This window comes from Lissotriton vulgaris, chromosome 1_1, assembly GCF_964263255.1.
Source record: "Lissotriton vulgaris chromosome 1_1, aLisVul1.2, whole genome shotgun sequence".
Classification (NCBI taxonomy): domain Eukaryota; kingdom Metazoa; phylum Chordata; class Amphibia; order Caudata; family Salamandridae; genus Lissotriton; species Lissotriton vulgaris.
Genome location: NC_141685.1, coordinates 1,627,757,267 through 1,627,778,667, shown reverse-complemented (window position 1 = coordinate 1,627,778,667; position 21,401 = coordinate 1,627,757,267). Strand labels below are relative to the sequence as shown.

Below are 21,401 nucleotides of genomic sequence, written 5' to 3'. Positions count from 1 at the left end.
GTGTGTGTGTGTGTCTGGTGTGTGGTTATGATATACTACAAAGCATACACTGTTTTCAAAGGCAAGTAGACTGTCTTGTAGATTTACTTCTATTATTTGGGAAAAACTGTATCCATTATCAATCCTGAACTAAAGAACCTTAGCTTATCTGAATATAAGTAACCATTCCATTCTAAGGAAATTTAAAAACAAAACAAAGCAATGGCACTACTCAACAAATCAAATTATTTTACTGGGGTGAGGATACAGTACTTGGGATACATACCAATTGGTGGTCCAGATGGCACCATGCACTTCTTTTCTGCTTTCACAGCAGGAGGTGTGTTCTGTAGTTTGGCAGTGGCCTGGTCAATGATCCACTGTACTGTGCCCTCATCAAGCCGGGGAAAAGGCCTCTGGTGTAAACGCAAATGACAACCTTCTGTGGGCTTCTGCACCTTGTGCATGCTCACTGCTGGATATGGATTTTCCTACAATAAGAAAATATGACACACATTAAACCTGGACTGTGTGCCAGTCCTCATGTGAGAACTCTGGGTCATTCCATTATCCTTTAACACTCGCCCAAGCTATGTTTTCCCTCATCTTGCGATATGTGGAAATCATAAAAGTGTGGATTGTTTTCACTTCAAACTGTCAGTCCACCAAGCAGACAACACCTTTCATGCTATTGTACACACTTGGGAAGAACATTCTTTGTTCACAATGAAAGATGTAATCACCGTTGCACTAACTCAACAGGCTCTGGGTACTAGTTTATAACATGAGGAAGTCAGTTTATCCTGTGCATTTTGTTATACCATCCTAAGTCATCTACCTTGTTTGGAGAGGTGAGTATGCCAGGGCCCGACTGGTTAAACAAAGTTTGTAAAACACTTGTATTTTACCATCAACAAATCACGATGGGAACACCTGGAAATAATAGTATTGTACATTTTTCTGTCCTCTTTTCATCCTTGCTCAAGTGGTCTACCCATTGTATTTGATGAACATATTCAACTATCCTTCTCCATTCATGTTCTGTACGTCGATACAAAGACCCTCAATTAGTAAGTAAACTGCTGTTCACAGGCTTGTCATTCTGGAAAATGCAGTTTACAACCCTAGCTAGAACTGGGCATATTGCAATTTATGCTGCCTGGAATTTTGCAGGATGGTGAACACTCTGTGCAGCTCTTAGCTTGCACACAACTCCTGAAACTGTGAAGGCTGCTGTTCACTCCTTCCATCCCTTATGTATAATACACTATCACTTTCAATCCATATAGTGCATGCCGCATTTTTATCAGCTCTGCATTTTGCATGCTGCTATTTAACACTCATCATTGCGATGATCCTTAAAGTGCTGAAACCCGGTGTGCTGCAGGTCACATCCCCTGGATATGTGCATTTTTCCGATTATCCCTTCCACTGGGGTCTTAGATCTTCAGACTCTCCAGCCCTGCATTTGCTGATGATTAGATCACACATATCATAATAGAATGCATTGCTGGGCATGATTTCTAGTGATGTGACAACTTCAAACAATCTCCCAGAGTTCTTGTGAGGAAATGGGGTGTATTGTATGGTGTGGTAGTGGGACCTCGCCGTGTAATTCACTTATCAACCCCTTTAGGAACAGCAGGTTTGTTTGTGAAATCCTTAGCTCAACCCTGGGTAGCCGTGGGTCCGATCAGTTAGGCTTACACAAAGGAACACGTGTTAAATATTTAAACAGCATCAAAACAGTTGAAGAATACGAGATACTCAAGAAATCTGACACCAATTTATAAAAATATGTATTTTAGACCCCACAACTAAAAAGATCCACCGGGAGGATGCTTGAGAAACAGCAATTACAAGGTATAGTATATATGCCCTTTTTCCCTCAACCACAAACAAGCACTGGCAAATTAAATGAATCTGACACAAACAGTTTCAGGAAAAATGTAAGTAATTATCAATGCAGTTACTTTTAATTACTTTAGGCGATCAGCTACGGGAGCGAGCCAGTCAGGGGGACCATTAAGGTCCTCAGAAAGCAGTTACCTCGGAGAGAGAGAAGCAGTCTTCAGTAAGTTCTAAGCACTTTTATCTCTGTGCATTGGGTTCCTACAGAAGTGGTCCTGGTGCAAGGGTTACAGGACGCTGAATATGGTCAAGGATACTGTGGATGTGATGCAGAGGACGGGGTGAGGGGGGCCTTTCTGCGAATACTCCCATGTCCATGAACTTGGTGAGGTGGTTCTGGTCATAGGGGTCGATGTCCCTCGAAGTCCTCTCAGTCTTTGTAGAAGTCCAGTCGCCACTTTGCTACCAGTCGCCCGGTATTGCAGTTACAACCAAATCCTTTCCTGGGAGATAACTCGTCTTCTGGGCGACCAAGCTGCACTCCCAGGTCCAGCAGACTTGAAGGCAACTTTAAGCATTGGCTTCTGGTGTCTGGTGCTGCACAGTGGCGAGTGGCGGCTATGTGAAGATCTAGGCTACCAAGCTGCCCCAATAAGCTTCTTCAGCTGATGTACCCCAATGTTGCAAAACGGAGGTCAGCCAGCCTTGGAGTATCTTGCTTTGGCTGAGCACAGTCTGGTCTCCTTTGCTAGCCACCAGGTTCAGTACGTGCAGTCCATACTGGTGCAGCCTCTTCTTCAGTCCATTGAGATCTGAGTTCTGGGTGCAAGGGGTGCACTTTTTATGCTCAGAAATGCCCTCAAAGTAAGATGTGGCTGGTGGACAATAGGCTACCAAGTTCTCTGCCTCCTGATGACCACTGTGGCATTGTACAGCCCAAGATGCACCATTCTTCCCACTTCCAACATGGCAGAATGAGTCTCTTGGCATGCAGAGCTCCCTAACCCAACCCAGAAGTGTGGCTACCAAGGGAACTACACACCCCTAGAAAAAAGGTTTGACAACTGGTTCCCCTCTCCTTCCTGAGTGCTAGTTTTTCTCCAGAGAAATTGGGCAGCCCCTCTGCCAAGTGTTCATCATTTATTCTTCAAAGACGGTTACGGTTTCACCTTTGAAGCTTGCCTTTTGAGCCAACACTGGTGTGGCTTCCAGCCAGTGAGCGGTAACAGCTCTAGCTTGCACAGGCTGGTATTGTCTTCTTTCCTAGAACTTTTGCATGTTTCCCAAGCACAGCAGAAAGCTGTCCCAGGAACATACACCCTGTGTAATCGTTTTGAGAACCTGGCCCTTCCTATATACAGGATAACTGTATAAGTCTGCCAGCAAAATACTGTTGTACCCTTTATACCCACAGAAACTAAGAATGGTGCCCTCTAAAAATAGCATCAGGTGTTCAGATTCTAGCCAATCACTGGATTTCCACCCTGGTGTTAGTGTGCACATCAGGAGCCTACCTTGATACCTAGCTATAGCTCTGCAACAATCTCGAACTCTCATGTTCAGACAGAAAAAACGATGGCCATTTTCTTTGAAGTGACATATATAAATGTTATTGAATTTACAGACGATTTTCCTTTAAAGCATTTTACATATAATCCATTTAAAAGAGTGATGAAATTATGAGAAAAAGTAGTATGTGATTTAAGTATTTTAAAGGCATTTCTGTTTTTGACTTTGTACAGTGCTTAGATTCATGACACTGATTGAAAAATCCTGTATTGCAAGCTGCTTAATTGTGTTGCTTAAGCGTGACTTACTGCATTTAAAAAGAAAGCTACGCCAATTGAAAAATACCTTGTGCAAATTGAAAGTGTCAGGAAATATGTTCTTTGACAAAGATAATGAAATAAACTTCCCTAAAAAAATGAAAACAAAGAATATCACAATACAAAACCCCTTTTTGAATTGACATTTATCAGTAACAATGAATTAACCGTGAATCAAGAGATGAGGAATAGAATAAAGAAGCCACTCTGCTACCTTGCACCCATCAGACATTTGTTACTTGATAGGAAATATAAGAAGTGGCATCGGCAGGGGATGACCATGTTCACGTAGTTTTAGTGAACACTCTTAGATGCACTTTCATATTAACAGTTCTATGGCAATCGTCAATGATGTATGTGAAAAATAAGTTCATCTGTAACGCTTTTTCTGGTAGAGACTCTGTTTAACCACAGATTCCTATCTTTGAAATATTCCTAAACATTCAGACTGGATCCAGAAAATCTTAGTTAGTACCTTTGTGTACCACTAGGTGGTATCGATCAGCCGCACGTTGGCATCCTCCGTGTCGGAAGTGATGTAATGGTGCCTATGTAAGCGCCACACCAGCACAGTGACATCAATATCTTTCACAACAATTTCAGCACCAAAATGCAGAGCCAATAACACGGAGCCACGTAAAAATCAATGTTAGATCAGTATGCAGTATCTAATTGGATCTATTGGGTGAAGAGCCCACTTCGAAAAACGGGAGTATGGTAGTCGGTTCAGAATCTGCGGTTAGATAGAAAGCATTACCTAAGGTAAGTAACTTGTTTTTCTGATAGAGACTTCTAACTGTAGATTCCTCATCTTCGAATAAATGGACAAGTTAGTACCTTTGGTAATGCCTTATCTGGTAGAGACCTTTTCTAGCCGCAGATTCCTTACCCCTGAATTTTCCAGGCGTCAGACTGGATCCAGAAGATTTACTTTGAGCAGCACCCCTGCACGTCAGTAGGTGTCGTCGGTCAGCTCTAACTGGTGCTGCCCTTGCTGGAAGTGACGGCAGTCTCACCTATATAGGTGCCACATTGGCACGAAGATGCCAGTTACATTTCACAACTTTCCACACTAGAAATGAGGAGCCATGAACAGTACTGACATTGGTGTGCTTTTAGGAGTCCTGAAAGCAAACAGCCCGACCCTAGACACTTGCCTGCAACAGGGTGGATGGGCCGTAAGAAATTTGCAGTTCGATCATGTTTCTACCAGATAAGGTGTTAACGAAGGTAAGTAACTTGTCCATCTGATAGAGACATCTAGCCGCCGATTCCTTACTTTCAATCAATCAGTTTTCTTATAGAGCGCTGCTAATCATCTGTTAGGGTCTTAAAGCGCTGGGACGGTGGGTTCTGCAGTTCAGTCAAAGAGCCAGTTCAGTTGATGAGCCAGGTCTTGAGGTCCTTACAGAATTGAGTCAGTGAGGGTGACTGCCTGAGATCTAGAGGAAAAGAGTTCCAGGTCTTTGCGGCGAGGTAGGAGAAGGATCTTCCTCTGGCCGTGGTCTTGCAGATCTGTGGGATAGAGGCCAGGGCCTGATTGGTGGAGCTGAGGTGTCTGGTGGGAGTGCAGAAGGAGAGGCGGTGGTTAAGGTATACAGGTTTGATGTTGTGGAGGGCCTTGTAGGTATGCATGAGGAGCTTGAAGTAGATTATTTTGTTGATCGGGAGCCAGAGGAGGTTTCTCAGGTGGCCAGCGGTGTGGCTGCAGAAGGGGTGACCAGGATAACTCTTGCAGCGGCGTTCTGGATTCTTTGCAATTTCTTTTAGAGCTTCTTGGTGATACCGGCATACAGTCCCTTGCCTTAGTCGAGTCTGCTTCTGATGAGCGTCTGGATGATCCTTCTTCTAGACTGGGTGGGGATCCACTCAAAATCTTTCGACGCAGACAATGCGCGTGGAAGCAGGAGGATGAGCAGCATTGATTTGGCAGATTAATTGAGAGCAAAGAGTCAAGGATGATGCTAAGGTTACATGTGTGGTAGGTGGATGTGGAGGGGCTCCGAGCGCTGATGGCCACCAGAAGTTCCAGGCGGAGGGGTGGTTCCCAGGATGACAACGTTGGTTTGTGTCGAAGTTGAGTTTGAGGCGTCAGTCCTTCATTCAGGTAGTGACTACCTTCATCCCGTTGTAGAAGTTGTGGCTGTAGGGTGTAGTTAGCGTAGGAGGCAGTCCGTGGTTTCTGACAATGGATGCCAGTGGGGCTGCTTGTAAAGTGTCCAGCGACCCCTCCAAATCTTCCCCCACTCCTAACCTTTCAGAATAAGGCTCAGACGCGGTGACATCGGGAGCAACAAGGAAATTTGCAGTGGCATAACTGGTGCTGGTCCAGATCCATCGAGGGGGGGACATCGGAACCAGAGCAACCGGCGCGGAACCTGATGGAGCCCCTGTGAGATCAGGCCGCCCAAAAAGTAGGCCATGGCCTAATAACATTCTCTTTGATTGGCGGGGGTCCCTCCGGCTCCCAGAAAATCAAATTGGCACAAAGCTGACCCAGGCGCAGGTTCTGTAGAACGAGGCCTTGAAAGCTAAGGCTCCTCCATCGCATCAGCTGATTGACGGGGAAAATTTGTAGCACTCTTAAACTTCTTGTGCTTCTTGCTCCTCTTACCTGAATGTCCCAATGATTTTGAATGGGACAAAGAGGACTTTGGACTCGTGGGGTGGTTCTGGGACCTTCCTCTCGACCAGAACCGCGACCTCTGAGGAGTCAAACGATGTGGTGTTGCCTGCCGGGCAGCAAGCAGATTTAGGAACCGCTCCCTCAAACCCTTCGGAGCCATGGCCTGACAGTCGGGTCACAATTGCAAGTTGTGGTCGCGTTCTAGACACCAGAGGCAAACCAAATGTGTGCCAGGCACCGTCATGGCGCGTTGACAGGCACCACACAGTTTGAACCCTGAAGTCTTTCTAGACATGGTATACCAACACACCCAAAAAGGTGTTGACAAAATGCTGAAAAATTTGGTCAACAGGTGACAGAGGCAAGATCTCTTCACGAGTCAGCGCTTGACTGGCGCGGAAAGATAAAGGACTGGCGTAAGCACGTCAAAATGGCACCTATATAGGTATCAAGACATCACTTTTGGAGCGGATGTCACCTACCAGCACACAGGGGCATTGCTTGGAGATCTAGTAGGACACCTGGGAAATTCAAAGGTAAGGAATCTGCGGCTAGATGTCTCTATCAGATACCCAAGCAATACCACCATAGAAGCGGGCCTGCAAACTGTCTCAAACTATAAATCCTGGAGGACTGAGGCGTGTTTTCAACAGACCGGACTGCCCAATTAGTAGGTCTTTATGAACGTGTGGCGTAACGCCCACATAGTGGGTTGGACGATAACCAGAACAGGAACTCTGTGTGCCAATGCAGTAGTAGCGGCCTTGGCCTTGATGGGATTGGCCAGCAAGTCTTCAGGAGGCTGCTTCTTAACCAATGCATAGCAGATCTTAATGTAGAGTACAATCCATTGAGAGAAAGCCTGCATCTGCACATCCATACCCTTTCTCGCTCCAGTGTACCCGATGAAGAGCTGATCGTCCATCTGATGGTCTTTGGTGCGATCAACGTAGAATGAAAATGCTCTCTTCATGTTCAGGCGATTAAATATTCATGGTCAAAAGCCGCAGAGAACAGCAGTGGAGGGGCTCAGAGGACCACATAAGGAACATGAAGACGAGATAAGGTCCCATTAGGCATCACAAAAGGGGTAGGAGAGAACAAGTGTTGCAAACCTTTCAGAAAATGGTACACAATATGTGAGCTGAACAGGGAGGGTTGACCCAACATCTTCAGGAAAACCGAACTGGCAGACAAGTAGTCCTTAACCATGCCCAGGGCAAGGCCCTGCTAGGCTAGAGACAAGACGCGCAGTAACACCTCCGACAATGGTGCAGAAAGGGGGTACACCTAGCATGTGGAACACCAAGCCACAAACATATCCCAACTGCAGGTGCATAGTGTCTTAGAAGAGGGATGCTTGGCTGCCAGGATCAAATCACAGACCTCAGGACACAGACTGAAAGCTCTCAATTGATGCAGCTCAATTTCCATGGAGTGTGTGCAGGTTTGGGTGCAAGACCTTGCACGGTTTCTGCAACAGGAGAACCCCCGATGGGGTAGCCGGATCAGAGGACCGATGCTCATGCTCACGAGGTTGGGATACAACACTGTGTGCCCAATACGGAGCCAAAAGAATGACTTGGTCTGTCCTGATCTTATTGAGAATTGAAGGAAGGAGTGGTATTACGGAAAGGTGTACACAAATACTGAATTAACTCAAGACTAAAGGTGTATCCAAGTGAGAACCGCTTTGGGATCTTCAGTTGATGGCAGAGCCAAACAGATTGAGCCATGGTTCTCCCAAAACGCAGAAGAGACCCTGTGCTACCTCCGGATGTAGTCACCATACATGTGCAACAAGGCATTGACAGCCGACTTAGTCCGCTGTGACGTTTAGTAAGCCTGCTAGTTGCTGCACAATCAGGTAGATGTCTTGGCACTCCAGCCAAGTCCAGAGGCGCAGAGCCTCCTGGCACAGAGTCCACAAGGACGGAAAGCTTTCAATGCAATACGAACTACCCTTGGCCCCCAGAGGGTTGATGTGGAGTTGGGTCTCCGCCGAAGACCAGAAACCTCTAATCTCCACCTTTCCAGGTGGGTGCCTCAACTCCTCTTGCCCATCTACACAGAGCAACTATATGCTGCCACTGTGAATGGGGGCAACGGGGGAGTCCCAAAGCACACCTCCCTGTACAGGAGCCAGCAAAACTCTTCTGTTTGTACCAAGAAAAGGAGCCAGCACTTCCTGTTTTAGCTCTCATCTGCAGGCGGAAGCAACTGGATTCTCTCCTACCCGTGGGCAGGAGTTAGTATGCATGGGGGGGGGGGCAGTATGTTTAGTCTTAGACTCATATTTTGCCCTTGGACTTTGGGTCACCGGGATATTCCTACTTAAGTCGGGCCCTGGGGAATGGAGTCCCCGGGTCCACACATTGGCTCTGGGAGGATGCCACGCATACACTCTGCTAAAAAGAAAATTAATTACGTACGTGCCTACCCCTGGCTCTCTCTGAGGGAATTTCAAGGAACGTCAGTGAAACGTCATTCTCTGCTTGGTCTCCCAAGAGACTAAGCTTTAAATGCTGATCACTTGGGACCTGTTGGGCAGAATGTACAATTTTGGGATCATTTTGTTCCTGGTGGCAATCCCCAGTTAGCTTTCAGGCCTTTAAGGGGGTGCTTAGGATACATTTGTACTGCCCCCTGTGTGAAACCTGTCCCGTGCCAGGGCTGCTGGTACTCTCTCCTGCTTGGAGGACAAGTTCTAAAGCCAGCAGAACAACATGCATGCCAGTTCCCAGAGCCTTCTAGCTTTGTGAAGAGCACCTGTGTGTCAGTGGAGTCAAGTGTCAATGCACAGGAAACCCTCAAGGGCGCACCAACTGTACCTCAGGGACCTGAAGGGGGGCCAGCAACACCAGTCCTGGAGATACCTATTATAGACCTGATAGTCAGCTGGAGTCAACATCCCAAATTCATCCTTACAGGGTATCAGGTGCTTTTTGTTCCAGCTGGGCATTCATTTGTCATTCTCAGGTTGAGTGTATTCTTATCGGTCTCTCACTGATGCATGTGTTTTTAAGTGGGGGTGAAAAGTTCTATAAGCCAGGCTCCCCTTGCCAATGGTAGGGTGATGCCTAATTACTACACCCTGTCCCAACCCTCTTGAACAACCTTCTGGAACAAGCCATTATTGCAACTTTAAGTTGTCTCTGGGAAGAGCTTCACTGAGAGACTCCGCTCCGCCCCTCGCCGACACAGTTGCCTGCTCCCTTCTCACCAAAGCTTCAAACACAAGCTTCAAAGTTCTGAATCTCCACCTTTGTTTCTGTAAGCCTGGGCTTGTGAAGCGTGAAAATATAAAATTGATAGATACAGATTTCCTTCCCACCCCTTCCTTTCCCAATAACTGGGCCAAGCACTGTTAATGACCATATTGTGCAGGGATCTTTGATCTTCTTGTTGGGGATCGGAGTAATTAACGTGGCCCAGGGAAAAATGACAAGTCCTAAAGTTTCATATTCAGTGTAGATATGATGGTAGGGACTGTAAATCTACATTTAAATTGCATTTTTAGACCGTAGATTGGTATTGGGTGGAACCCTTTAAGCAGGCTACCCTGTTTTAGGTTTAAACCTGTATTAACTGATAGAATCCCACTGAAAGTTTAAAAAACCTCATCAGTGTACACATACAAACACCAGCACAGCCACTAACTAAAATGCCAGTCAAAGAATGAGTAATTTTTTTTCTTTCTGAAGGGGCCACCAAAACATAACTTTGTTGTACAAGGTAGCAACAAGAATGACTGGTCTATCATTATTGTGTTTGAGTTTTGCTGTTTAGGGATATTATTAGAATATGGTTTCGTCTTCCTTTTGTTTCCTCCAGTTTATGTACTTGGATTAAAGGTGTAGGGTTTAAAAGCATTTTTAGGTCTGAGCTAATAATTTTATATACTGTAGAGAATCTGGGAATATTAACATCATATTTGTTCTTTTAGCAGTGTTTATTTCTATCACTGATTGGTTTTATGGCTGCCTCATACTTATCTTAACCAACATGTACTATCATGTATACCCACAGACACAGAAGGGGTAAAAGACCCTTTTTATCAGGTCGAGATATTTTTAGCCCTTACTCGTCCCTGCTGGTGATTAAACTTAAGCTGGAAGAAACAGGTGTCTGTTCATTCAGAAACTGAATGAGCAATTAAGACGCCTTTAAATTTTGTTTTTATATTTGACACATTTGTCACTGCCCAGCCGGGCTGGCTGGGCTGGGATACCTTGCTTGGACCCCACCTGAGAAGGAGCTATTGCATGTGGGGCTGCAGCACTTTGTCGGACACTGCTCCTGTGGCACATCCTCTCCCTGGGTGCTGAGCTCGGGCTTGTACCAGCTTGCTTTCCGCCATATCCTGCATGGATGCGGGGGGGTGGGTGAACTTTAGATCTGCCATTCCGCTCAGCCTGCTATTTCTCGAGCCCTTCCCCCCTCCTGCTACAACGCCTGCTCGGACTGCTTGTCTCGGAGCACCCTGGTGGAGTCAGATCTTCTCTGCTGCCCCTACGCTAGACTTGTTCTGTGCCCACAATTGTCCACTACCGGATCAACCCCTCCACTTGCCTCAGGCTGCGAGTGGTAGCACCGTGCTTACAGCCTCTCTCCGGTTATTGCACCCCACTAGCTGCTGCTTGCTTCCCTGGGCGCCTGCCTTTCCAGCTGGACCCGGTGTGCCCTGAGGTTTGAACTTCCTTCGACTTCACTTCATTGTTGGTCCCCCTGGCTTACCCTGGTCACTGCCGTTTGCTACACCCTCCTGCTGTGTCTGTGCCCTTTACTTCACTGCCTCGCTGACTCCCTGCAGGTCCGGATTATCTCCCCCCCCCCCCACGTACTTTCTCGGACTCTGGCTGTACAATGGGGCGGAACGACGCTCGACAATCCAAGCTGCTCTACGAAGCCCGGAAAACCTTTGAATCTTAGCCGGAGGAGCAGACTGAGTCTGGGGCTACTGCTCCCCTTGACTAGGACTGGAAATCACTCCTTCTGGGCATGAAACAAAGTCTCACCTCGATCGATTCCAAAATAGATGCGCTCAACACCAGAATGAACACTGTGGTGACTAAACTTGGCCAACACGACACCCATTTGAAGGAGGTTGAAAGCAGAATCTCCGATCTGGAAGACGCTGCCACGGCCAGCGGGCGCCAGGCCTCTCAGATGGACAAGCTTCTGAAAAGCATTGCAGACAAAAACGAGGACCTCGAAGCCAGGTCTCCAGGAATTACGTTCGAATTTTGGGCCTTGCGGCTCAGGCCCGCATGCGTGAAAAGCTTTCTGATTATACACAAGTTGCTGACAGGGAGTGTAAATTTCTGGGGCGACCACATATGGCCGGCATTTATGGGGAGGGGGGACAGGCCCGGGAAAGCGCAGGCGAACTCGATTAAGCCCCCAAGATTTGCTAACTAAGTCACTGAACTTCACGACGCTGATGGTAACGTACATAGGAATCTCCCTGACCAGCTCCGCTTATTCCGGGAACACTATTGGACACTCTACTCCTTGCACAGGATGGAACCTCTTGACCTCCCGGCCTATTTTGATGACATCACACTGGCTTGGTTGGGTGACACCCAGCAGAAATTCCTTCATCTAGAATTGAAGCTGGATGAAATCACTGAGGCTATTATGGGGATGCGGTCTGGCAAGGCCCCTGGTTCCGATGGGCTATCTATTGATTTTTATATACTTTTTGCTTCCATCTTAGCTCCCGTTCTGAAGCAAGTATTTTATGCGGCACTTGACGAAGGCAGTCTCCCACGCACTATCCACAAATTGCTTATCCCTTCCCTGCTCAAGCCTGGTAAACCGCCTACTCAGTGCGACTCCTACCGCCCCCTGTCGCTTTTAAATTGTGACACCAAGATTCTTGCCAAAGTACTGGCAACACGCCTCAACCTTCTTATGGAGCACTTGGTCTTGCCGGATCAAGCCGGTTTTGTCCCGAACCGGGCAACCTCACATAATCTTCGCATCCTTCACGCAGTACTCAAGGACATTGACTTAAAGTCCGAGGCCGTGGCAGTATTCTTGGATGCCACCAAGGCTTTTGATTCGCTAGAGTGGGACTATCTGCTTGGCACACTGAAACATATGGGGATGCCCTCCAGTTTCATAGACTGGATTAAGCTACTATATCATCAGCGGACAGCCACTGTGTTGCTTAACGGTGCCAGATCCACCCCTTTTATTGTCCAGAGGGGCACCCGCCAAGGATGCCCTTCATCCCCCATCCTCTTCGCGATCGCTATTGAGCCCTTGGCCGCGAAACTCCGTCAAAAGCACAACCACCGCTCCCTCATCTACTTTTCCCGGCAATTGCTTGTATAGCTCTACGCGGATGACATTACGCTGTACCTTAAAAAGCCCCAAGATAATTTAAACCCTGTGCTGCACGAAATTACAAGATTTGGGGGTATTGCAGGCGTGCAAATCAACTGGGCCAAATCTGCGATTTTCCCGTTAACTGACAATACCCATCCGCACCAACTTGACTACCCTCTTGTGTGGGAGCAGGACGAACTGAAGTATCATGGCATTCATATCACCAGGCAAAAAGATACCATGATGCGTGCCACCTATGGCACTGTACTAGATAAAATCACAGACAGTGTCACCAAGTGGTTACACATCCCACTTTCGATAGCCGGCCGAATTGCCCTCACCAAGATGGTACTGTGAGAAGGTGGCCTGATATGCAGTGGTCACTATTCTAGTGAACACTATGTATCAGTCCAGCAACCCTTATTGATGATTGGTTGTAAGTCAACCTTATAGACCAGCTATCCTAGTAGCGTGGATACGAGCAGTCTAAGGCTAAAGACTCGAGAGGGCGTGTTAAGCCAGCTGTTATACCACATATACCCCTTGAACACCAAGTGAAAGGACACCACACAAGTGTTATGAAAATAAACAGTTATTTATTAAGAATCACAACAGCCCTGTACTCTTTATGAGGACAGGGTACTAAGCACAAACCAAAACTCTTCCAAAAATACTTAAGTTAGCACAGTATATACAAATGCCCGAGGGGCACGGGAAACCATATACTTGAAAAGTGGAATGCGAAATTACTAGCAGGTAAGTACAGTACTAATAGCCTTTGGAATCGCTAGGACTTGACTATAGAATCGTTAGATTACTTCTAGGAGACCCAGGGGACTCGGGTGCAGGGTGTGCACTCTCACGCGAGATGCGGGACAAAGTCTATGGTAGCTAGAATTTGCAAAGTTAGTGTTCTCGGGCGAACCCGACCTGGTAGGGAGAAAACGAAAGTAGATTCTGACCCTTGGATAGTGAGGCTATGCTGGGGCACCGAAATGCCGAAGTTACCTAGCCCAGGGGCTGCAGCTGCATAGGACTCAAAAGACGTCGGGAATCCTCGTTGACGGACCAGGAGCCTGGAAGAAAGAAGTTGCTGCCAGGCGACCAGTGAAGAAAGTTCGGTGGATCCAAGCCTGGATCGATGGAAGATGACACCTGAAAGCAGAGGGGACCAAGTTCGAGACTACTAGCCAGTAGTCAGTGGGCACCAGGAGGGCACCGGATGGTAGCCACCTCGACAAGGCGTGTGGGTGACGCTGTGCTCAGAGATCACAAGGACCAGGAGGCGTTGTCGGCGACCAGGAAGGAGGATCGAGCTGTCCCACGAAGATAGAAGCTGTTGGCGTCGCTGGACCCAGGATTGGGCAACAAAGCCTTGGCAAATTCAAGCCCACGCGGTGGACCTAAAATGGCGTCTGGAGTGGACCAGGAGGGTCCGGGGTGCCTCTCTTCAAGAAGGAAGCAAGGGCCAGTCTGGAGCAACCAGACCAGCAGCAGTGATGTCGTCGGGCGTCGTTCAGAAGGCCACAAGCCAGCCGGCTAGTAGCCAAACAACGCGGTGCACAGCAAACAGCAGAAGGGCCCCACGCAGATCGTGGAGATGCAGGGGGGCTGATCTTGGGTGCTGGAGCTGCGCAGGGTCGGGGCTTCTCGGACCCCAAAGCACTCACCCGTGGAGAACACGGTGGGCTTGCAGTAAAGATGTCGTGCAGTCTTGGCGATCGTCGGTCCCTCGAGGTCTCGTCGCACTCACGGTTCTCAGCTTGGCTGTAGAGGTGAGTAGAGGTCAGAGGTGCCAGGGAAGCCGGGTCTCGTCGAGCTGGGTCGTCGGATTCGTGATGAAGGACTTGCAGCAGACCGCAGTGTTCTTTAGGATGGTGCCTGCGGATGCAGGGTGACTACTCCTTAGCCACAAGGGAGAATCTTGATGAAGAAATCGTGAGGTCCTTTCGCAGAAAGTCGTGTCCTGATTCCAAAGATGATCTAATTTGAACAGGGGGCCCGCTCCCATCTTTATACTAAAAAAGGGGGCTGACCCGGTGACTAGGTCCTGCCTATGGGTGGGACTAGGAGGGGGGTGGTTACACCCCTCTGCCATGCCGGACTTTCCCCAGGTCAGGGGCTGGTGTGCCCCTGGAACTGGTTCAGACCGGCCTATGCGTAGTGAGCACCGGGGTGCCACTCAGCAGTCACCTTCCTGTAAAGCCCTGCCTACCCAGGATACACAAAACCATGTCTGGGACGGTGCTAGCAACACCCCTGACAGGAAACCCTTTGTCCAGGCTCCCCTCGCTGGAAGGACTCCCAGCTGCAGGGGGTCAGACTCGTGCCTGTGGTGGCAGCATCCATTTTGTGGAGCTGAGGCTTCAGTTAACTTTAACCGGGGTTCACAGTTACATACATGTCGTGTCCCTCTAGAAGGGTGGAATGCTAACCCCGTCGCCAGAATTGGCGAGGGGTTAGTATTCCAATTCGTATGACACCTTACTCAACATGTTTTGATAAAGCCATACCAAAGTTAGCATTTAACCGCGAGGATTATAATGCACTTAAGAGTATATGGTATGCGATATCATGGAACAGCTATTAGGACTTGGTTCCGCAAGCTGCAGACAGGCTCAGCTCATGCCAGAGCACCATCTCACACGATTCCAAGCACTCTGCCTTCAGGATTGTCAAGGCCTGCCATAGGAGTGACTGATAGGAATCTGTGTGTCCATTTTAGGGTTAGGTATAGGTATACTACACCTACAGCAAAGGGTGATTACACGACTTTGCCCCAGCTGTCATGCAGCCAGTTGTGTCAAATTTAGGAGGCCAGCCAGGGGTGGCATAATACATGCTGCAGCCCCTGGCAGCCCTGGGTACACCTATGCCCTGAGTTACAGGGTCTGATAGGGTGGCCCAGTACCAATTGGAAATGCACCTAGGGTACATGGAATCCATTTTAAAGAGAGAGCAGTAGGCCTGGGGTCCTGATTGGCAGGGTCCCAGGTCGACTATGTCCAAAACCAGCTAAAACACAGGGCAAAAAGTTGGGGGCAACCATAGTCAGGATGTACCTTCCTACAGGTACTACTGCCGAAACTACTGTATCTATTTGTCAATATTCCGTATAATCCAGGGAGATTCTTCTTTCGCTCCCTAAAGTCCCAACTGACGAGATTAATCTGGGGTGGGGGACAGGCACGCCTTAGCCTCGACACACTTATGCTCCTCTTTCATCAGGGGGGGTTTGAAGTTCCCAACTTCGAACGTTACTATGACTGCGCCCAAGCACACTTTGCCGTCTATTGGTTCCACCCGCCGCCATACATGGCGCACTTGGTCGTGGAGGATGGTCACATGGCCCCCACAGTCAAAACTGGGTATATCCATACTTTGGTGGGACACAGGGATCGTGATCCTTCCACAGAGGATTGTACGGTGGTGGCCTGGTGTCGGATGGCGCATGCCCTAGACAGTCCGTTTTTTTATTCGCCCAAACTGCCATTGGTAAATGATCCCAGATTACAAGTCACTTGTGAAGCAATTTGTCGCAAACTGCTCAAGGAGCTGGGATTCTGCCTGTGGGGGGATCTTTATGTGCACAGGACTTTTCGTACGGCTGAGCAGTTTTTCGGGGAGTAGTCACCCTCCGTTACGGATACTTTTTTATTTGCTCGGCTATGGCAGAACGTCCGAGCGATCACCCCCTTATTCCCCACCGAGCCCGACACCTTCGCGCCACTTCACGCCATAGTACAAACAGACGCTCCACACCTTGTTATATCCATGCTTTACAAATATGTACAACACACACCGCGCCCCACTGCATTGTGGGCCCGACTGGAATGGGACGGGGACCTTACAGAGCCACTGACTGATGAGCAATGGGAGAATAACTGCACACAAACGCACGCAATCACCGGTAACAACAGGTTAAGGCTTCTTCACTACAAATTCCTCCACCGGGTATACCACACCCCCGCTCAATTACGCAAATTTCACCTGCGTGAGACCGACTGCTGCCTCCGCTGTGGTGCAGCCGGAGCTGACTTCATACACCTAGCTTGTCCCTGCCCTCAGGTCGCCGCTTACTTGGTACAGGTTTTCGAGGGGATCTCTGACATGCTGGACGTTGCAGTGACCCCGTGCCCACTAAAGGCGCTGCTGGCACTGACGCAGTCCGTCATCACTGTGCACAGGAAATTTCTGGCTATTAGCCTCCTACTGGCCAAGCGCTTAGTTGCATGCCGTTGGGGACGAGCCCCTAAATTTAAGTGCTGGGTCCGGACCATGACCATGTGGCAGGAACACTTACATGATTACGCATAACTACTGCCTCTGAGATCGCAGCCAAAAGACATTTGGGCTCCATTCATGTCCTACCTCCTTCGGCAAAAGGCGGACGAGGAAGACAGGCAAGAGGGGGTAGCTACTGTTCACGCCAGTGCATCACGATCTAATGTTTAGTATTGTGCATGTGAATGTATACTTGTTAATTGCTCCTCAAAAGCCCACTCAATGTGCTAATGTCCCTGGAATGTTCCTAGGAGGACGTATATGATGTGCTGACGAACTGCATGCTGTACTGGCACGTGATAGGTCACGCTCTATTGTCTGTGTTGCTAGGTTGGCCCTCTAACGGTTGTAGATGTCATTTCATCTCATACCTTGATCTTCAACTTTGAGTATGCTGTTTACTTCGGATATGCTTCCTCTACTGTTTTAATGTGGGAAATGTTGGACGGGGGTTGGGGGGATAAATGTTACAATTGTTTTGTAATCCGTCATTGCTTCATATCAACACTTTGCATGGGAAGATGCTCATACTATGTAGAATTATACGATACACAGTTGCCTGAACCCATTGTTATGTTATGTTATGTTATTTGGATTTTTTAAGCGCACAGCTGCCCCAGCTAAGGGGCGTCCCGGCGCTGTAACTGGAAAAAGTAACATAACTAATAACACAGAAAAAGTAGGGAGTGATTAATAAGACAGAGGAAAGAAATAGGTATTGACAGCTTTCCTGGAAGCAAGAAGGTCATCCAAAGAGCGAATGTAGGCAGGAAGTACGTTCCATAGTTTAGAGGCCAAGACCGTAAACGATCGGCCACCCAATCTACATTTTTGAAATCGGGGGACAAGTGCCAGATTTTGGCCAGCAGAACGAAGGCTGCGCGAAGGGGTGTACGAGGACAAAAGGTGCTGAAGGATGATAGGGGTGTTAGATTTAAGAATTTTGAACGCAAAGCAGAGGGCCTTGAACTCTATGCGCCTGATTACTGGCAGCCAGTGCAGATTGAAAATTGTGCTACGGGCGGAGCAGAAGCGTGGCAGGCCCACCAGGGCCCTAGCTGCCGCATTCTGCACCCGTTGAAGTCGCAAGACTTCAGCCTGGTTGGCGCCCAAGAGCAGTGAGCTCGCGTAATCGAGCCTTGATAGTACGCTAGCTTGGATCACCATCTGGCGGGTGGGGGCATCAAAAAATTTGAGGATAGGCCTCAAGCCACGCAAAATGCCGAAGCACATGGATGCCACCTTCTTAGTGTGGAACGAGAAGGTTAGTTTGGAATCCAACCAGACGCCAAGATTTTTGAGTTCGGAGACAGGTTTTGGGGGAGGTCCCAGCTCCCTAGGCCACCAGCTAGCACCCCACAGATCAGGATGTTTCATTGCATTGAAGTACCATGCTTTCTATATACAATAAAGGTTTTTGAAACTTTAAAAAAAAAATCAAAATATATCAGGAATTATGAAATAACTTTTTTTGTAATTCAGAAGTGTGATGCAAACAAACATTTTAATATGAGCGAAACAAATCTAAATTATTTGCAGAAACCTTATTTGCAAACATTGTACACTATTTAGTTTTAAAACCTAATGTCAGCAACACATTCTCTGGCCATTTCAATGTAAAATCTGCTGATTGCAAATAAAAGTATGCTGCTACTTTATGCTTTAGTTATGTATTTATTAAAAGTGATAGTTTTTAAACATGATTTGAGAAACATTCCTGCCCCGGCCCTGATGACAATGGAGTTAACGAACTTAGAGGCAGGTCAGTGGTCATGTGTATCCTATATGTGGCTAGATTTGTATCCTATATGGAGCTAATGTTTAGTTTATCAAACAAGAGTTTTCTGTACAGCAGACGTGCTGAACTTGTGTATTTGAAGCGTTCAGAAAGCAGCTTAAAACGTGGATATTTGACAAATAATCCTCCCCCCTTCCTAAGCGCCTTGAAACCCTCTGGGTATGTAGTGCGCTATACAAATTTTATGACTTGACTTGACTTGACTCTCATATGTGATAAAGAAAAAAAATGATGTATCAGTGAATTAAAATACTTGCCCAGGATCATATAATTTGAAAACAGCTTATGTGTCAAGAGTATTATAATTAGGTCAAGTGAATTATTTAAGTCACTAGACCTGAAGGTCTAGTAAACTTTTTGGGATTTTTCAGGGCTTGCCCTTGATATATCAAACTCACGTTTCTAACAAGTCAGTATTGACAGCAGCTAACCTGACAAACCCACTAGAATTAAACCATTAAATACAAGGTGTATTAACTGGTGCCTATGAAAAGAGCACCGCCACCATGCACACGGAACAGCAGTGAAAACATGACACAAGACTTACAACATGGCAAATTCATGTACCAAAGCACTAAACATTAAGTAGATCAATGGTATTATAACCGCAGATTCCTTTCCCAGGCATGAGATTGGATCCGGAAAATCTATTGTGTAGCATCCCTGCGTGCTGAGGGATGGCATCATGCGACTCCGCCCAGTAGTTGTCCGCGTACGTGACGTCAGCGGGGTCACATAAGTCCCACCCCAGCGCGCCTCGCAAGTTTTCTACAGAGAACTTTCCACACCACTACGCGGAGCCGTCACAAACAAAACTGTGAGAATACTGGAACAGTGTGCAAAAACCCAGTGATACAGAAGGGAAAGAAACAATTGGTGAAGAACAGCACCATCCAGAACAGAGCCCGGTACTAAGGCACCAAGATCTGGAATGAAAGAACAGGGCACCGCTACTGGAAAGCAACCCTGCAAACAAAGTCAACAGCCACCCCGGAGCAGAAGCACATGAAAATGCACAGCAGACCAAGAAGGCTGCAGCCACCGTCCGGGACATAAAGGGACACCAAGGTCAGTACACAGAGTAATGACCAGTCAACCTACGACAATACCAGCAGGGAGAAAATCTCCCGAAAGCCACGGTCGAGACCAGCTAAGGCACTGCAACCCTAAGGACCGTCAAGGACAGAAATGCATAGAATTAGCGAACCCTACGCGGCACCCCAGGGAGCAGGGCCACAGAAGTGCTTATAAAAATCAAGAATGGAGCAACAAAAAGGCGCTCATCCCCCGAAGGAGGGAGTACGAAAAGGCACTCGCAGAAGACCACCACCGGGAGGCAAGCGAGTGCCGTAGACCAAGAGGGCCTTCGCAGAACGGGAAGGAAGGGCGGGGCGTGAAGGAATCTGCGGCTAGAATCATCCTTAGCAGATACACCGTTACCGAAGGTAAGTAACTCTTACATCTGCTAGAGACTACTAGCTGCAGATTCCTTCACGTAGAATAGATACCCTAACCATACCCAAAGGGAAAGGAGGGTCTGCGAGAGGACCTCCCCATGCTAGCCTAAACCAGACCCTGACAGGGGACAAAAAAGCCCTCCCCAGCTCTGGTGGGGAACCCCCAAGAGATGGTCTGTAGAAAATGGAGTGACAGGTTCACCCATCTTCAGAATACCAGCAGCCGTGGAAATAGCCTGAACAAAGGCAACACTGGCCTCAGAAAGGCGCCACAGAGGGGAAAGTAATTCCTCCATGTGAGAGGATCGCAGACTGAGCCGCCCTTCCCTGACTCCAGGGGGGAGAAGCCGCCCCTACTCAGAGGAGAATCCACCGAGGAATGAGGGACCCGCAGGGCCTCAGAAGGAGAAAATGCCGGTGGAGAAGCCAGCCGCGAGCCCAGGAAAGAAGGGTTTGAGGATATTGGCCGCGAGGACTGCTAAGAGCCTCCTCTAGAAGATGCCGGCGAAGAGGCAACTACATGGCACCCTTTACCCGAGAAGGAGCACATCGATAACAACTTGCCACCAGGGCTCATGTTAACTTTTACTTTCAAAGCACTATAAGAGGCAAAATAGTAAAGATTTAAAACTGTTCTCTACTCAATTCACTAACTCTGTACCCTGACAGAAACCACTGTTGCATATCCCACAAGCTAAATATCTAGCAACAAACTCCCACCTAGTGTGCTGTGTGTGGCCTCCCGTGGCACTCAAGCCCCTCCCCGCGTCATTCAACACCTTTCCTCTGCCACGCCAACCCCCCTTGATTTAGTGCGTCATAAAGTGGCCCTCAAATGCTACCATAAAAATATTTTTTTTAAACTTGCTCTAATTTCTACGCTTCTAAAATAGCTGAGGCCAAAAACCGGCCTAAAGAAATCTTTAATATTGTATATTGCTTTATGGATGCCATAGTACGCACTCCCCGGTGTGTGTCTTACCATTAAAATAAGCCAGGAGTTAAGTGACTTCTTCAAAAGCAAAATTACCACAAAACAAACCAACCGTGGTGTGCCCTTGAATCCCCCTGCCCTCGACTTCCTCTACCTTTGACCCCTCTCTTATGCCACGTGATTCTACCCCAAACAACCAACCATTGTCATTCTCTGCACCAAATAAAGAGGAACTGACATTTTTTTCCCTATCCTGTAAGTCTGACGCTCCACTAGACTTTTGCCCCACCCCATTTTCTGAGACAATTAA

The 21,401-nt window shown here is 47.8% G+C and overlaps 1 protein-coding gene across 8 annotated transcripts in view; it reads right to left on the bottom strand.

The window, feature by feature from the left end:
- Positions 1–21,401, bottom strand: part of SBF1 (SET binding factor 1) — a 1,591,024-nt gene that overhangs the window by 985,321 nt on the left and 584,302 nt on the right. For all 8 annotated transcript variants that reach the window (XM_086918836.1, XM_086918839.1, XM_086918838.1 and 5 more), the window contains exon 14: positions 266–470. In XM_086918836.1, coding sequence (XP_086774962.1) covers positions 266–470 — 205 coding nt within the window. The remainder of the gene's footprint in view (positions 1–265; positions 471–21,401) is intronic.